The following is a 20,154-nucleotide window of genomic DNA, read 5'->3' as shown; positions in this document are numbered from 1 at the left end:
TATGCATAAATTGCTACTACAGAATGATTATTCAAATTGTCCAAAGATGAATTTACCACTTTGTCAGCAGCATTTGTATTCTACAATGAAAGGTCATCTTACGCTTTATAAAATATGAATCATATATCTATGTGTCTATCTATAACTTGTACTGACTAAAATCAAGAATACCTGGTCAATTAGATATGCTGCTATTAAAATACTGGTGTGAGGCCAAAAAAATAGGGATTTTGTGACACACATGCAAATATAGAAACCTGAATATGATTTGACAAAAATTAGAATTTTTATCTAATCTGAAATCTTTTCCCAAATAACCGATATTAACAAGTTCTTTTTATTTAATTCATAGTTCCAACTACGGGTTTAATTAACGGTAAAATTACATCTTGTAGCCTTTGCATACGTGCTATGTAACAACAGTGTGTGCAGGGCAAACAAAAATTACATTAGATCGTCTTGGGAGAGGTGTTAAATTATATTGACTCACGCATTATACGCAATTAAAATGCCATTTTAAAAATATTTGTTTTATTTTTGGGACTGTGATATGATTTACAACATATCTTATCAGCAAATATACAAATAAATGAAATGCTTTAGTTGAAGAAAAAGGTTTTTAAATTACGATTTGTCGAGTTTATTAATTATCAAGTATATAAGAAACACTTCTAACCAATGTAAGAAGTAGAAAATTCATATAATCATTTAGATTTTTAGGATTTTAGACAGATGAGAGATTATCTCTTTTTTACGGCTTCGAGTATGAAACACTTTTCACACAAAAAATATTTTCTATGATATTTTCACTTACCTATGTATGGAATATATATTAAGGGGAAGTAAGACAATCGTGATAAATTTTGATTTCGAATTTGCGAAGAAAATACAGGTTCAAAACGCAAAATAATATCTGTGGGTGAATAGCTTTAATAAAAAACAAAAAAGTCGTACGAAAGTGAAATTTCATATTTAAGGGAAGAAAATTCTTGGGTTTTTACTGAAACATTTCGATAAAATTGACTAACCAAAAGTGCTACTTTATGTAATCGATTTGAGGCTTTCTTGAGGATTTTCTCTAAAACGTCTGAATGATTTTGATAACCCCCTAAATTGATATGAAATGAGATGGTCTTTAACACCAGATTGGTTTTATTGTCATCAAAATAATCTAGCAGGGCTTAAATGCGATTTTTTTTCTTTAAAGTACCCTACTTTTTGTTTATTTGAAAAAGTAACTATATTAGTATTTTACTAGTAATAAAAAATATATAATTATTAACCATGAAAAGACCTGATGGTTAACTTAAGATCCTAGGGAGATAAGGAAAAATAATTTTTCAGATTAAAAACATATTTATGGAAATGAGGGTTGTAGTATACAAGTATTATGTATTGTTTGAAAGCCAGTGATTTTAGAAAAAAAAAAATTTAACAAAGAAAATCGTTGATGGTAATGGAGAATAGCTATGAAAGAACCAATAAAAAGTATATCAAAATCATTCCTAGTATTCTGGACTTGGAATCGAGCTATGGGACTCGAATTCCTCTCGTATCCAATCCTTACAATCCAAAATCCTTCGTTAAATCCTCTATGCTCCTTAATTTGTCACAAATCAATTTATTATCAAGCCATGTGGATCTCAATATTCCATATGTTTTAGTCAGAACAAGATACCAATTCTTCCATGATAAACTTTTTAACCACCCAAACCCATTTGTTTCTAACCTAGCTTCTCCTTCTTTATCTTATAATACTTCTAGACGTTCGAAAATAGAATCTCTACGTATCTGTATTGTGCCATTTTAGAACTAAGATCAAATTTACTTGTATATATTTTTAATGCAATTGAAAATGTCAATAAATAAATTTTAAAAAAAAGTACAGAATGAAAGGTTTAGTTAAATATTTTATTTTTATATTTCTCCCATACTTTTGCAAAACAAAAATGTTAAAAATTTGCTAGGATAATTAATAGTAAAATTACTTTTCTGAAAACTGTTAAAATTGGAGTAAGTCAAATTTTTATGGAAAATTAGTATGGGGAATTATTGTCATAGTTAATAGATTTGTACAATATAATATTGAAATATATATGTACTGAAAAGAGGTATAATTAATTTTAACTTTGAGTAGAGTGGTAAGTAAAAGTTGTGCTTAGTGCACCATTTTTTTTTTCAATTATATCTACAAATACTATAAGTAAGAGAAATTAAAATGAGAAGAATATTTCACGTAATATTACAGTGAAAATTAAAAAAATAATACTCAAAGCACCCATTTCCACTAGATTCTAGAGAATGTTGAGAGGATCCTAGATGCCTACGACTTGGACAGGAAAAAAAAACCGAGTTTCACCCACGGCCGTCCTTGGGAAAGATATTAGTTTCTCTCTGACATAACGTTCCCTTCTGCCAATGGCATTTGTTCCGCTATGACACCTTGCGAATGGTCTGTCGTTGTGATTGACACATGCTTCCATGATTCGATTGATATTATTTGAGAATCCATTGTTGGAATGTCAGGTCTATTAGGAAGAATGTAATTAAATTGGAACTTGCAATATAAACGGTCGTGTGTCTTAACTTCCTTTTTGCATGTCGGAAAACAACGTTCTCCACTAGAGTATTAATAGGCACTTGAATTTTTAAGACTATTCCTAAATTTGAGGAAACTCGACTCTTATGAATTTTTTATTAGATATTGATGAAATTACAATCTTTTTAAAATAAAGTCCTAAGAATTACAGTGGATGCTCATTACTAATAGAGACAATAGAGGATTGCAAAAAAAGGTTTATGAAGTTCCACTCCCAGTTACCTACAGTTAAATGAGCAGTGACCTACAACCTGGGAAACCCAACCACAACCCGGTGACTGAAGCCAAGGCTGCTGCAGGACATCCTGTAATAAATCCTATATTTATGAGTTCTTTTATTGTCACTTTAAAATTTTATTTTATCTTAATTTATGTTTTTTTTTTCATCTTTTTCTCAAATTCACTTTTTGTTTTATTATTTGAAGTCAATTATTTATTTGGTTAGATCCATAAAGACATTGTTTGTATTATTAACTTTACTTTTACCTTTTATTAAGAATTATTATTTAAATTTATTTATTTATCTTTTTTTTTCTTATTTATAACATTATATATAGTTAGGGTATCTTTTGTATGAGACTATACACCCATAGTCGATTGTTAAAAAAAAAAAATCTGTACCTATTGCATTAACTATAAGGTCCACCAAGCCGATCTGGTATTAAATAAATAAATAAAAATATAAAATTGAAGTTCAGTAACTTCACGTTTTTGTTATTAATAGCTCGAACTTTGTTATTTTTATTTTGTTGAAATTTGCCTAAATTTTGTCGCCTAAGCTTTCTTTCAAATCCTCTTCACAAGCACTGAAAATATTTGGTGTTATGTAATGATCTCTTTTGCTATAAGAAATGTTATCTGCCGAAGATTTCTAAATAAAACACACTAAAATGAATTGTTTCAAAAATATCTCCAAACGATAGCCAAGTCTTAAACATCATTATTGGATCATCACAAGTAACAAATTGATAATTTTGAATTAAATAAGTAAATTATAGAATATAACAGGAAAAACAAGGCAATTATCTATGAGCTATCTTATTTAATTTAGTACTAGAGTTTGATTTGTGATGAATGCTGAAAAGGGTTAACTTTAGAAGATTACTTTCTTTTTTTTTCCATTTAGAAATTGCTTTTGAAAAAGACTACAAACTTAAAAGTTAGAATTTACAAAACTATTATCCTCTCTACTGTACTTTACAAGATGCGAAATTTGAGCTCATTTACTAAGGGAATAACAGTTTTTTGAAAATAAATTATCACGTAAAGATTGACCTGGAAGTTGGAAGTATGTTGAGAGCTATTGGTGATATCGGCATCGTACCTAAGGGTTTGGTTAAGCGTTTATTATTATTCAGAATAAATAGGATGAGTCTATACTTGTCCCTTGAGGAACCCCCAAAATAATAAACCTGACCGACCAGAACCTTAGTCTCTAGATTGGCAATAATAAAGAAAATTATATATTTTCTGTGCTCAATTATTGATATCTTTGAAATTTTAAATACATAGTTATAAAAAAGGAATAAATAATTAAAAATATAGGCCATGATCCATTAACTAACTATTTATGGATTTCGAAATAATCAATCACTAAGTTATTAACTTTTTATATTCCGCCCATGTTTAATGAACCTAATGCTTATTAAATTGCAACAAAAGAAATTAATTTGAATTTCTAATGTTGTAGATGTTGGAAGAGAATCGCTTGACTTTTATCTCATTGTATTGCATTCAAAAGGAAATCTTAATTACTTTTCAATTAATTCCCGATAGGGGATATCTCCACAGAATTCCCTGCGGTAACACGCGTCCATTAAATGTTTGTTTTGAGATTAGATATATTGCTGTTGAAGGAGGAACTTGAACAAGTGTTAAGAAAACGGAAAAAAGTGGAAATTAATATCGAATATGAAAATTTAATTAAAGTTTTTTTTCTTAAGATTCCTATTAGTTAGAAATGTTCGCAGTATTCTGTTGACATTTGTATAAAAGGGTTTGTATTTCAATTGAAAGATAAACATGCAATAGTTAAAGTAATAGATTTGATATTGTGACAATCATTAACCATAATATCAATAATGTTTGTGTAATATTGGAGAATGTATGTTGAACAAGTTTTGCTCATTATACATATTATATAATGAGCTGGGTACAAAAAAAAATTAATAATGTTTTTCTTTAACTTTAGCAATTTAAAAAAAAAAATACAATATAAATTTTTAAAATTATCTTCTCTCTGTTTCAGTTAGAATGGAAACATTACTAGGAAGATATTAAATCATTCATAAACTTTTATAAAGTTTAATCTTACATATTCGGGAATGTTCCATATTTTATTTTTAATTAACCATCATCCAAAACATATTGTTTATATATTTACATATTTAAATTAAATTGCAAGAGCTGCAATTTAATTTAAATTCCCGTTCTCGAGTCCTATCTATCTTTATTCAAATGCCTTGTTTTTCATTAACTCTATTTTGTTATTCAGAAAATAAGTTTTAATTGTTATGGGAAGCGGGGTGGCTCAGCGGTAAGGTACAGTGCTATTAACGCTTAGGATACGTTCGTTAGTAGATAATGATTTATACTATTACTGAGACCGTGAGTCAACCCTGTGGGTTTGTAATCCCTACTGGGGGTCACCCTATATATTGGGTACCCTTACTTAGAGAAAAATCTGTCGGTTGAGCGTGATCTTAAAGAAATTACCACCTTGTTTGACAGTTGTTCTAAAAATAGTACTTCCATAGAAAGTACCTCTGACTCTCCATGGGTTGTAGTGGTTCACATTATTAACATTAAGTTTTAATTGTTTAAATTTAAAATACTGAATATTTTGAATATCTTCGTATTTAAAAGTAAGGCCATGTATCAGTTCGATATTTCTATATCTCACATAGTCTTCAATCAATCACATAATCATATTTTGTAATATATTTGGTTCTTCGCTACCGAAAGTTTAAATCTTCGCATTCATGTGGGAAGTGAAAACAAATGATTGTCTTCAGATTCGAAATCATCGATTTGTGTTTTAAAAAACAAGAAACGATTTTGATTTCATCTCCATCGGTCTATCTGTAGTTAAATCTATGTGACAGCCACAATACCAACCACCGTTAATGCGATTCTGCTGCAATTTTTATGGATTGTGTAGGCTGGTTTCTCAATGGTACCTTGCCAATTTTGTTCATCTATCTCTTTAGCTTGCGCATGTGCAAAGATATTTTCTGTGATGTACATACATTTCAGAACCGCGTTGTCCGAATGCTACATATTAGGATAAAAATGTAATTTATTGGGAAAAAATCAGTTTGTTTACTCCCATCTCCTTCCTTCCCCCAAGACAACACCACTTGTCTGATGGATCCATTCACAATCAAACCAAGTCAAGCTTTTTCCAATGTTTAGCAAATAGTAAACGCCTGGTAATATGATTTCCATTCATATCATTTAATATCATTCATATCAGTAATATCATTTTCGCCAAACCATGGAGACAAACCTACGTTCCTTTTTTACACTCCAATTATTATATGTAATTAAGAAAACATCCGTACTTTTAAATCCCATTTAACAACAGCGTATGTCCCCTTGGTTAAAATATTATAAATTTTGATTTTTTCATCACGGTAACAGTGTGTTCGTGACGTTTTCTATGTGGTAGGTTCAATTTAATGTCACTATATTATTCTCTAAAATGCCTACCAGTTAATACTATATACTAATTGGAGAAGATGGTCGGCGAGGAGGGGGGGGGTGCGTTCAGTAAAAACTACATAAATAAACAAAACATTATTGCGTCATTCCGACGTTTCGAAGACCAGTTTCAGGTCTTCTTAAAATTGCCAGATTTAGTTAGGAATTCTTCCCTACAAGCTCCCTGATGAAGACCTAAAACTCAGTTCGAAACTGACTGCACCTACCGACTATCTTCTCCAATTATTAATCTACGAGCAACTATCTACACCTCATTATAATAGCATATATATTTTTCTGAAAAACAATGCAGAACAGGAAATAAATATCGGTGACATCATACGATCAAATATAAGATAATATAAGAATAACTCATAAATATTACATGAACCAATACAGTTTATTTAAGTTTTTTCATATTTTTAAATTAACTATATTATAATAAATTTCTTAATTGTATTCCACCATAAGGGTGACTAATTATATGAACATGAAAATAAGTTAAAACATACTTTAGTATTTATGTTACTCATCTTATTGAAAAATCACACTTCGAGACATGCATCATCTAGTTAATCATTTTAATGATAAAAGTAGACGCACGCTTGGCCGACCAACTGTGTAATTTGAAATGAGTTATGTTTTCGGGAAGTTAACTTGATAAAATTATTCATGGGTTATCACTTCATAAACTGAATTATCGTGTGTATAAATATGTAGGGTTAAATATAATATTTATTGAAGAGAATTAATAAAATTTGCCACAAAATATTAGAGTTCAAATAATCATTTATAAAATTTATACAAAAAATGAAGAAAAAAAGGAAAGAAAAATGTAAATGATAACTGTAGTACTCTCTAAATTTTTTTTAAATATTTATTTATTGCTATTTACAACTGTACATTATAATACAAACTCTCTGAATTAAAAGAAAAAACTAAATTTAAATCAATAATAATAAAGAAATGTAGAAATAAAAGAAAATATTATCGTGATTTGTAAAAATAAATCTATATCAAAAATATAATATAATAAAACTGATTAATAATAAAAAAAATTATATGCAAGATAATTAAATTAAATTTAATTTTAATTTAATTAAGTAACAATAAAATAAATACACCCTCACACCTACATAAGATATTTAAATTACGGCTGGGGAACTCCGTTCAAGCCTTGCCACTGTGTGGTAGGTAAGGCAGGGCTTCAAGAATTCCCAGCACTTTTCTTTCAGCCACCAAGGGCCAGTGGAGACTCGAGTGAAGAAGCTGGCCGTTGCCAGAATACTAAACGCAATTCACAAAAAGGTCTTGGGGTCATTGCCGTTTCAATCTTTGGGGAGGATTATAGGCATGGTTGGGATTGGATAGGGATTGTGCCGAGGGATTAGGATGGCGGATAAGGTTCTGATGGAAGTTGGAAAATCTGGATGGAATAACGTCAAGGATATAAGAGGTGTTGAGGTCATGGTTTAAGGTTTTGTTGGTTACTTAATATAGAGCATTGACCAATGTTCGAAGGACTTTAGGTAGAAAGGACTGGATACGTTTGATGTTCGAATTTTTTTCTGTCCACCACAATTCAATTCCTTAGGTCCATATTGGTTATGGTATTGTCTTGTAGATCAATAGTTTGTTTTTAGTTGAAAGATGAGAATTTTTGTTCAGTAGTCCATATAACTGGAATTTTCCTTTTATAGATATGATTTGGTGAATTTATTGTATTTATCCGGGGGTAATTTTGGCTTCCAGGTATCTTGGAGGTCTTCCAGGGGTGACAATAATTCTTGAGCCGTTGCGAATATCGAGTGAATTGCTTATCAAATATAATTTGATTGTAAATCATTTCACACCTTTGAACAAGATAATACTAGTAATATAAGGTTCTTAAGCGCATCGCCTGATAATTGTTTGAGGACGTCTACCAATTATCCAAATGTCAAAAGTGATACTTGATGGAGCCCGACAATAAATATTTATTTTTCATTTGTATAGAATGTTGTTTTAAAATATTATGTAACTACCTCTGACTTTTCTAATAGCGAGTCGCCTTAAAGTTGTATTCAGGATAAACGTATGAAGGCTAAACACACCGAATTTAGTGTGAAGGTAACTTATATAGTACTAATGAATATTAGCCTTTAGTGCACTCTGTAATCTTTAAAATCTACAAAAATCATATTAGTTTTATTTTATTTATACTTTTTTTTGGTATTGTTTTGTTGACCTGACGAAGTTTAGATAAATTACCTTTATCTAATCTTAATGCACATCAAAATAATTAATGTTATTTATCATATTGATTATTTAACATCTTAGATTTTAGTCAGGATTATTCAGAGATTCTATTTTAATTATATTACCATGGCTTTCATTCTTCATCTCCAACAGTATCCTTAGTATACATATTTTGTTGAAGTGGAACTTCTTTACCCAAGTTCTACAATTAAAAAAATAATTATAAGGAGTAAATTGATTTCGTGCAGTGCCGGTCGAATTGTGTGAGCTCCTATTATTATCTCCAATTACAATATAAAAACTTTTCCTGCTTAGAAAATGGCTGTTCTATTATATTTATTATTATTATTATTACTATGGATCTTATATTTTCTGCCTTAGACTATAAAAGGGAAGGTATGATAATTATTAATGAAATTAGAAATACTTAATAAATTTCATATCTGTGAGCCAGTCCCAAGATTGCCACATTTTTTTACTTTTTGTTTAAATATTTATTATTTTTTTAACATTAAAAATTCTATTATAATATGTTTCCTATATCTCACTTCTTTGTTTCCGTCCAATCAGTATTATAATATTCATTACTTTTCTTTTTATTACCTCCTCCTGGCCATTTTTAACATACCTTTTCTACAGGTTATCAACCTATTCTAACCCAAGTGAGGATTAAGTTTTCATTCTTGGGGGGCCCGTCACCGGATAAAAATCAACCCTCCATGCTAGTTTCAGTGAACTGAGATGCCTAAACTACTTCTGCTATAAATGATTCTCAATATTCATCTGTTACCTTTCGATTCGTTTACTAGAAGCAGTAAGTTTATAAGTGATTATATTTTTTACCACTTCTGAATTTTCCATGTTCTTTAATGAGGACTGGCATGAACCAAGACCTTTGAAAGTTTCACTCCAGCTTTCTAAGGTGTCTATACTATAATGTTAAAGTAAATTAACCCAATGAAGCTAATCATCTGCAACACATTATAAATCCCCTTAACCCTGCCTACTTGTTTGTCTCCTAAGAGCATTCATCTCTGAGCATTTATCTCATTGTAATATTTTGTTTACATAAGTGGATGTGGATGACAAAAATCTTTACGATTACTTTCAATACAATTTGAAATTGAAATTGTTAATTATAGCTCTTTCATCAGGGCTTATGATTACAAATTTCCTTAAAGATCTAAGTTCTTCTTGCCTCGGTTCATAATTTAAAAAAAGAAACGCAGGTGACTAAAATGCTCAATCGAGAAAAAAATATATGTCACGTTAAGAGTGTACTGATGAGAGACATGCTCACTCTTACCATAGTCTGGAGGCCAAAGGAAAAATTAATCGATCATAGGTGGGGAAGAAAGGGAGGAAATAACTAAAAAAGCGGCAATAGCATCAATGGGTTAAAGGAAGGTTGACAACAGAGAAATACTTTATTTATTCATATATGCTGCCTAAATACATTAGGTTGCTATCTCACACAGCATACTTATCAATCCGTAATTGGACATATATACATTACACATACATGGTATAATAAAAAAAAAAGATATACAATAATAGGATATAATAAACAGTTTTTTTTCACCCCTACAGTTTCCTTTTACAATCCATTTCGGTCTGTAAAACCAATACAAATGTTTCACTCATTCCTGTTTTTCTTTCTCATTTCTGCTCAATTATTTAATTCACCTGATCAACAAATTCGCTCTCCGGAATTCACCCTCCTAGATCCTCTTCAGTGACCCACTAAAAAAATTCAATATTAGACGGTAATGTGAGATCAGACCATCATTCATAGTCACAGCAGTAGATCAGTCTACCAAGAACAAACAACTAGATACATTTTACGAGAATAAGAATAACACCTAGATTAAAAGGAAAATATAATAAAAAAAACCGGTTACAGGAAACACTTGAATGGATAAATAAGTTTTAAAAAAACACAAAAAAAAACATAGTATTAATAAAATAAAAAAATTTAATGAATAAATACGTTAAAACACTCAAATAGAGAAAACAGATGAAATGCTAGGAAAACACAGGGGTTTATTTTCCAACATGAGAAAAATTCTCAAGGCAATACCTCTCCCGGGTTAAAAAAAAATTAATTCCCATAATATAAATTTATATAGTTTTGTTAAAATTGTAGAGTTTCCAGTAATAAATATTACCTATATAAGATATTTTCCTAGCAGCTTTGGTGTTGGTATCCATCTTCATCCTTTATTTCGTTAAGCTATCTCAGTACAATGAAAAACAAAAAATGGACAGTCTCCAAAATAAACATAATAATGTGCGCTTAAACAGTGTGTGCCCTTTGCCTTTACAATTTTCTTCCAAATATATCTTCACTTTACTTTTCTTCTAGACTAGCAATTTACAAGATTCTTGCATGCAGTTAAGATGAATTCCTCAACGTATGAACCAAGTGTAGAATTTATGCAAGATTGTTATTCTCTTACTTTTATTTATATTTTGAATTTCACCATTTATATTAACTATTAAATAAATAAACAAAAATATTACGATAGCTTTTCAAGATCTTATGAATCATCCTAATGGAACAATAATAAATTTTTACTCAATCGTCAAGGAAATCTTATATTTAATGGATTTTACCTCAGAAGTCGAGGAAACCCTACTTTTAAACGTACTCGAAACTTGATTAATCGGAAAATGATTTATTTAATTGTACTTATCATTAATTTATAAAAACTTCCTCAATCATCTAAGATAGAAAAAGTAATTGAAACAAATTCTTCTAGATCTCATTTAAAACCTCTAGGGATCTTTATTTTCTTTAACAACTGAGTCGTATAAAATGTATAGAATACAACAATTTATTAGTAGAAGATTGGATATTTTAATCTTAACAAATATATTATGAAACTTTTTAGTTTGGATATTTTAATTTTCTCTTACCAGTAGTGAAAGGTAACACTCGACAGTAACAATGAACAATATTTTTTTGTTCAAAAAGAGCATTTTATTGATAAAATTTATAATGTTTTGTAGTTGAGTAAAATATTTGACCAAAATTTTAGCAGTTCAAAATTGATTCTTAAATATCGAATTTTTAAAATGATTAAAATATTAAAAATAATAAAATATTGAAATAGGGACGTTCCTATTAACATCATTATGATACATGAAGAAGTGAAAAAAAACCAAAAGTAATAAACCATTTTCCTAGATGAGATGGGACGTTGTTGGCCGCTTCCCATGTCCCAGTATATTGTGTGAAAACCGATCTCCCCTATAAGCAACTATCAAATAGTTTCATATTCACATTTATCCTGTTTTATTAACAATGTTAAATAGTAATTTATTTAAAATAAAGAAAAACAACAGTTCTTAAAGGAAGATTTGAGCCCTGTTAAACTATTTTACTGATTATAACGTCAAGCTGATATATAGTATAATTAAAGTTTTCATTAATATACAATTTAATCAAAACCATTTTGAAAAAATTGCAATTGAGAAAATCGGTTATAAAAAATTGTACCTCGAGAAATAAATGTTATTGAAAACGTTACTGTACGATCGCAGAGATACATCAAGCCTAAGTGTGTAATTTGGGTTTTATACGAACTTTCCTTTGTGGGCTAGGGGTCACCCTTGATAGACATCTGACACTAGCTCGCCATTGCACTGAGGAATTCAAGCTGGTTAAGGAATGAGGAATAGTTACAGAACTATTACTGACACAACAAACCTGGTGTGCTCCTACACCATCAGACTAACACACAACACAACCTCTTATCCAAAATATCTGATTTCCTCAGCTCCTCCTTCAAATGCATTCCCAATGCAGTAAAAGAGCTTCCCCTCAACCCGTTTTTGTCCATCTTGAGCTCGAACCCATGCACCCTTGGGGCTTAGAAAAAAAAAATTAAGATTTATTTAATTTTATTTATTTATTTGTTAAATTTAATAAGTATAGAACACATTCCAGAGATGCATAATCAAAATGGCCATTTTTTCCCTTGCTTTAAATGTATAGGATATGACTCAATGAGCTCAAACTACTTGAGTCAGAAAGATAAGTTGTTCTCTTGATGAACTCGGTGTAGTAAAAGAGGCGGGACGCTGATGATGGCACGTAATATTTTATTATAGTTGTAATAATGCGGTAGTTAGCTTGTTGACTTAGATATCACGTGATTCAACACCTATTAATCGCAATAATAAGCAGCATTTTTTGCAATGAATCATTTACCCAACACATGAGTGAAGTACTCTATTCTCATAAGTGGTGCTGTCTCATTTGTTTAGTAGAGTGTACTTAACTCTAATTCTTTATGACGTTTTATACAAGGAAGAGAATATACGGTGTAGATTTAGTTTCCTAAAATTAATGTTATAGAGTTTCAACGAACTCACTGTCCAATAGAGCTGGTTCAAATCACGATAATCCAATCTTACCACTGAAAGGTGTAAAATCAGGTTGTTGGTATACTTAGTAAGTATTCCAAGCCACCTGGGATAGGTTGGCAACAAACTGACGGATTAGCCTGACGGAGACAACTCAGAAGAATTCTCAAAAATGAAGGCTGTACCAAACAAACGAGTCTATGTGTAGCCAAATATAGGAAACACAGTAATACCACGATCTAGCTAGCTTAAAGCTCCTTCCTGAATATTCAAACAACAATCTCCTTGGATATCAATCTTCCACGAACTAGAAAATAATAAACATCAATAGCTTGGATAATTATGTCTTTTGTTCATATGTTATGTATATAATTTTATAATAGTTTTATTTAATTATGTTTGAAATATATTTTTGAAATTGCCAGACAAATGCTGTTGAAATTGTTGCTCTTAAAGGACCAAGTGTCCCAGAATTAAGATCGATTTTTCATTTCAATTCATTTACGTCCAGCCGTAGTAGCATAGATACAGTCACACTAGCACAATTGAAGATTGACCAAAGTTAAATCTCTTTCGGTACGAAATATCTTTTTAGTCACGTGATCTGATACAAAATTAAATAAAACTTGGGAATGATATGAAAACTTACCGACGATGACTCTGTAGGATCTTTTGGTCACTGATATTGGTACTTGACTAGTTTCTGGTTCCAAAACGAAAATAAAAATAAATTAAAAATTTTAAGAGTCAATTAAATTATAAGCCTCATAGAACCGATGCAGAGATAGTTTGAAATAGAACTAGATCTCTCTTTTCTAACTTGGCAATAAATATAGAGAAATTCGTAACAACTTTTCACTATAAGAAAAATATTTGATAGGCTTGGTATGAATCAGTGGTTCCTAAGTCCATAGAAGTCTGCGGACCACTAAGCCGGAAATTGAACTATGTGTGGCAAACTCTCACCTCCGACTTAGGGCCAGGGTAGAATATTTGACAATTTGGTTGCTTAAAGACATTAAACACGCAAATAAGAGAAATGATAATAATAAAATAGTTCTATCAATAAATGGTCATTAAAACACGTGTTGCCGGACCATCCGCGGACCATTCGTAAGGAACTACAGGTATATCCACTTTAGTAGCCTAGAAGAATTCCTTCGTTGGCAGCTAAAATAACCGATTTATGATGGTTAATTTTTCATTAATTAATTAATGACTCTTTGGATAGATCGTCTGTAAAAAAATAAAATATATAAATTAAAAACATTTTTCATAGGGTTGACTAGTTCATTCATTTAGGCTATCATTAGAATTACATAATCAAAAACAAAACAGACTTCATTTATAGAAGAGAAATTAGTTTTTACTAAAACGAATCTTGATCGATAAACTCATGGAAATTAACGGAACAACAAGCTTATGAAGATTAACAGCGTAACTAACAGCAAATATCTTATTTACACTTTAAATTAAAAAAATAAATATATTTTTCAGTATTACTTTCTCCTATATTTTCTAATTCCACATAGAGTTTTGTTTTTAATTTATAATTAATTAAATGCGAAATAATTTTTATTTTCTCGAAAATATTTTAATTAAGTTTAAATAAATAGATAATTAACTGTTAAAAAAAGTTTTGACCCTTATTAATTGCTGAGTAAACTACAGACCATTAGTAATGAAGCATTTTTTCGAAAATATTTTATTACGGAGATGATAGATTTTATTAACACTGAACTGACTTTGTAACTGAAACAACTGAAAGATTTAATTTTATTTAAGATTATATTTGCATTCAATTTTCAATTTAAAGAAATTAATTTTATACTGCAGGTTTTGGTTCGGACTATTGTCATGGATAGTGGTGAAACGTCCACTAATTAGCTACAATAAAACTTACTTCCTTAGCTAGTGTTATAGTTTAAACTTTTTTATTAATTTTACATAATAAAATATTCAACTTTTCGGACCACACGTCCATATTCAGGCATTTTCTTGAGATACTTACAAAGTTTTATTCATTATTAATTGTTCTCATGTATAAAATTTATTACATTTATTAGGTAATTAATTCCATTGAAATTATTTCGTTTTGAGTGACTTAAAGATATTTTGAATACCCTGATAGTTTCCATCATAACTATACTCACACTATTGCCAGATTTCTTTAGCTCCCCTCCCTGCCCTTGCTTCGTTAGCACAATAGTTTTCTCCAAAATCCTAGAAGAGCCGACAACAATGACACTGTCACAAAGATGTCGTGACGTGATTTTGTTAAGGAGTGACCCTGCTAATAAGACATAGAGAAGATGCAGAGCGGCAGTGTGTATTGTATTGCCGGCTTTCGCCCCATCCTGCCTGCTTGGAGAAAGTGCCCAGGATTCTCCGGTTGATTGATTAGTTCTGATTGGTCGTATCCGTTTGCTGCAGCTACTGGGGTTCAGTGATATCTCCTTTTGTCGGAACCTTTCTTATTCCTCCTTTTCTCTATCAGTTCCGGTATTTATATAAATCGAATCCTGAACTGAGCGGTTTTGGATGTAATTAATGTCATTATCTACAGGACATTGTCTGTGCTCTGCAAAGATTTCTGCAACTGCCAGCTTGGTTCAGTAATTGATTTGGATTCAACTAGTCCCTATAAATTTCTATGATAGCTTTAAAATAGTACAAGACACAAATTAAATTGTTTTGGAAGTAATCTGAATAAACCATTAATTATTTAATTTTTGATTCAGTAATCCCGCATTTTTCGTACTTAAATAAAAAAAAAATAACATGTCCATTTCTTACTTACTTAAGATATTCTAAAGTTCTATACCAATTCACACGCTTTTTTAACATGTTTAATGTCGTGCTGAGAAGGTTCGTAACTATTGAAATCTTGGATTTAGTCAGTATAAACAAGTTATGATCAGAATTACACATAATGGCTCAGTGCTGTAAATGTATATATTTGTAAATACATTGTTATGGGTATTAGGTTTACCTAATCAGATAAAAAATCACCTAAATCGGACAAGTATTTGCAAGGATATAGCGATTTTTTTTATATTACCTAGAGAGAAATGCTTTATTTAGCCATGGTGTCCAAATACAACGGGTACAACACACTGCGTTCCCATCAATCCATAATTAGACACATATATACAACAATACATTTAAATTTTTCAAAAAATTATTAGTACACTAATAATTGTACATTTATTATGTACAATAAATTACATAAATTCATATTTAAAAGTTAATAAATATGTCGTGTCTTCGGAAGTTGGTTTGGCATTAGTAGCAGTATTGGATATACGGCTACTAATGTGAAACATACCTTCATCGGAACCGACATATTTAACTTGAAATGCCACTATTGCAACAAAAGGACATTAATAATTATGTTATTGTTTATATATGTTCTTTTATTTTTTTTAATAAAAAGGAGGGTAAAAGAAAAAAAATTAATATTCTTTTAATTCAAACAAAATTGTAGGACTAATTTTATCATTGGAGGTATACATGAATAATCAAAAAATTTTTTTTGGGTATTTTACACTATTGTTTTATCAATAGTGGATTGTCAAAGTAATTGATCGTTACCACAGTAATGAATTTTAGATGTTAATAAATGAAGTTCCCTTTAAAAACTCCAAAAATTAACTAAGACATTGATTACATCAAAAAATTCACTTTGACTTAATCTGGCAGGTACCAGCAATGAAAGTGGTGGTAGATTGTGTTCATTCAGTCTATATATACTGCATACACAAATCTAGAAATAGCAAAGGATTGCTGGGTCAGCTATTAACAAATAATTGTAGAGCTCCCTTAAAAAGTTTCTAACATTTGTTCAAACATTAAACTTTTGATATGACCAAAAAAGTTTTATATTTTACCATATTATCTTATTTTTAACTTTATGGAGTGACTTTGCTATCTTCATAGCTGGCATAAATTACGATTAAATTGGGTCAGGAAGACAATTTTTATGGTGAAAAATCGTATTGTCTAGATTCTCAGTTAACATCTATTTACATTGTTAGCTTTTTCAATTGTTTTAATGAATTTCTTTCAAATATAATTTTCCTTCGTATAAAGCAGACATACTTCCTGTTACAATATCCTAACGATGTGAACAAGGAATAGTAAGCGTTTCTCTTGTTCCATTCTATGAGTGTTTACCGTCGCATTCTATCCTTCTTAATTCTGCTTTCACTTTTTCTGTTTAAGAAAGCAGATACATATATGATTTCTAGTAACCTTTGGTCTATATTATTAATAGGCCTATATTATATGAACTGCTCATTTGACTGATGTATTTGTTTATAGATACCTGTTAATATTTATAATCTGTAAAACTTGACATATAAATTTATTTGTATTGATTATATATATTTTCTTTTGTTACAGAAATGGCGTCCTCAAGAAATACAATAAGAAGCACATCACCATTACACTTCCTGAAGGAAAGAACCTGAACAATATCCGGTGGTTCTCAGTTTGGTGTGAAGAGTTTGCGGTGAGATTATCAACATTAGCATCTTATTATGATATATTCAATAACTATATATTCAAATAGTATTATTAAAAAAAAGTCCAATATATTAATTTGCTTCTCGATTTAAACTCAGATAATAATATTGAAAACTAAACTTTATTCAATTAGATATTTTTGCGAAAACACCTTTCTATTAATATCTTATAGTAAAAGAGCCGGCAAGAAAAAAAGGCAATTATTTCACCCCAACATTTGATTAATTTAATGAAAACTATATATAATTACTGGTCAAAATTGATGAGTCTGTCAAGTATAGGTAGGGGGAATTAAAAATGTCGGCTGTTTCAAAATTTTAAAAAACCTTAATTTTTCATTCGGAACTCTATGTCTTAAAACTACCAACAACACTAGAAAATCTAGGAGAACATTATTTAAAGAAGAGTAAATTTTCTAAAATATTAGCCCTAATAGAGCTATTATGTCAAATAGTTCTCGAGATATGACTTTTTAAAAAGCAACATTTCTCAAAAATGTACTGAAAGATTAATAGTTAGTTAATTTATTTTGAGAAATCTATTTCTCAGGAACTATGTGACGTATAGATGTCTTCTAGCACTCAAATTAAAGCCAGTTTAATGTACTAAAAAGTGTTTTATGACCTTAATCTTCATAGGAATAGTAGTTTTCATGATATTCGACAAAATAAATTAACAAAATGTTAATTTCTAGTTGTTCGGATAAAATGTTTGATTTTTGAAAACATATATTTCTAGAACCATTAGACGTACATATGTCTGCCAAGTCTCAAAATAAAGTAAATTTAATGAACCTAAACAGTCGTAGATTAGGTAATAATTTATATTTTTTTTTCTCATTTCTAAACCTTATAATTTATGAATGAAGATGGAAAATTTCTCTGGATTATTTTTGTTGTTTTATATGTTTGCGTCTTCAAAGTAAATACTATATTGGTTGGAAGATATTATCAACTAAAATAGGCCCTCAATTGTTGTTATTCTCAAAAACATCCTAGGATCGTAGATCGTAATATACTTTTCAGTTCATTTCTATATTTTGGAATTATTCCTAATTAATTATAATTAACGACTTTAACCAATCATAATTAATCCTAATGAGTGGGCCATGGTTTCCATTTTTTCCTTTAATAACCTTTTATAGCGTTCGAAATGTTCCAAAAACCCTTTATGTGTTCTTTGTTTACTTATTGGCCTTCCATTAACCATCTATGGCCCTATTCCCTCCTATTTTACAGAAATATCTTCTTTTCTTTTTTTTTATTCAAAAACTTTATTTATTGATATATATTACAATCTGCCACACCATTGTGGGCAATAGGTAATAGTGATTACTGATCAAATTCATACTAAAATAAAATAAAATAAAAATAAAAAAAAGTACATAAAATCTCTCTTAAATAAATACAAACAGAGGGATAAAGGAAATGAACATAATCAAATTATGTGCATGAAAAAATAAAATAATCTCTAGTCACATTTACACTCTTATATACAATATTTGCACAATCGACCTGAGGATTCCTGAGCCCACTCTATCCCTCACGTGTGAGGGATAGAGCATAGCTCTTTGAGATCCCAGCGTATCCCTCACACCGCATCACTGGCAATAAGCCAGTGAAGGACAGATATAACTAAATCAGTGAATTTGACAACTTTCAAGAACCGAATTCAAGGATGAAATCTGGATCAATCCTCTATTCTTTGTTTTTTCCACCCACTATTCTGCGCATATATTCCATTTCTGCACTCGCTAATGTGCTTACGTACTTGTGTTGGGTAAACTAACTTTTAACTGGTGGCGAGAAGATGAATATTGGATAATTAGGATAGGAATTATTCCTAACCAATAGGGCCATAGATGGTTAATGGAAGGCCAATAAGTAAACAAAGAACACATAAAGGGTTTTTGGAACATTTCGAACGCTATAAAAGGTTATTAAAGGAAAAAATGGAAACCATGGCCCACTCATTAGGATTAATTATGATTGGTTAAAGTCGTTAAAGGTAACTTGTAACTAAAAAGATCTGTGGAGAAAGACAGAGGAACATCCGTTAGAGACGTATTAGTTTTATGTTTCTACATAAGAACATGTAGAAATAAAATGTCAGAAATGCATACTTTGGCGTAGGAAAAAAAAAAAAAAGAAAAATTTTTATCTTTCATTCCGATCCATCTAAATCATTCCTATCAGTAGTATTTACTTTATCCAGGTGAACTTCGGGGACATTCAAATACCGAGAGGATTGGATTTTCCAAAGCCACAGAAGATCGGTGGCCTATCTGGAGTCCACGCGGTGTCCTCTGAGAACATTGTCATCGTTGATGCCCAAACGCTTCTCATACCTTCCTTCTCCTATGATGGTGAAGCTCCAGGTAAGTCCTAATATATATTAATTATTTTTAAATTTATAATTAATTTTATATTAACCATGGAGAAAGTGGAGAAACATTAATAAACAAAACTTACGTTACCATTCTTTTACCAAATTTATATTTTTGAATAAAGAATGATTTATTTTTAGTTCTATCAAAGTGACTATTCAAAAAAGTATGACAAGTTAAGAAATTGCCGTTCTATGGAATTTAATTATATTTCAAAATCTTAATTTAGCGCGTCAGATCAGAATTATATTAATTTATTTTTTTGTATTAATCAGAATTTTTTAATAATCTTCCATGAATAAACTAATTATGGTAGTGTTGATATTAAGAA

At 30.0% G+C, this 20,154-nt stretch overlaps 2 protein-coding genes and 1 long non-coding RNA gene across 3 annotated transcripts in view; 1 reads left to right on the top strand and 2 right to left on the bottom strand.

Annotated features, from left to right (window-relative positions):
• The window catches only part of LOC106683247 (protein Skeletor, isoforms B/C), a gene marked incomplete in the record, with an annotated part of 168,897 nt that overhangs the window by 75,962 nt on the left and 72,781 nt on the right, over positions 1-20,154 (top strand). The window contains 2 exon segments of the mRNA XM_024358354.2: positions 17,315-17,423; positions 19,652-19,814. Of these exon segments, the coding sequence (XP_024214122.2) occupies positions 17,315-17,423; positions 19,652-19,814 (272 nt within the window).
• The window catches only part of LOC106683250 (uncharacterized), a 168,789-nt gene that overhangs the window by 83,128 nt on the left and 65,507 nt on the right, over positions 1-20,154 (bottom strand). The window lies entirely within an intron of this gene.
• LOC136795697 (uncharacterized) lies at positions 9,937-10,980 on the bottom strand. Its single transcript, XR_010843339.1, has 2 exons — positions 10,708-10,980; positions 9,937-10,282 (listed from the first exon to the last, which is right to left on the bottom strand). It is a non-coding gene; the product is annotated as an uncharacterized lncRNA (long non-coding RNA).

The sequence above is a fragment of the Halyomorpha halys genome, unplaced genomic scaffold (genome assembly GCF_000696795.3).
Source record: "Halyomorpha halys isolate HHAL.00 unplaced genomic scaffold, Hhal_1.1 Scaffold474.1, whole genome shotgun sequence".
NCBI classification, from domain to species: domain Eukaryota; kingdom Metazoa; phylum Arthropoda; class Insecta; order Hemiptera; family Pentatomidae; genus Halyomorpha; species Halyomorpha halys.
Note: the sequence above shows the minus strand (reverse complement) of the source record. Positions and strands in the feature narration are given on the sequence as shown.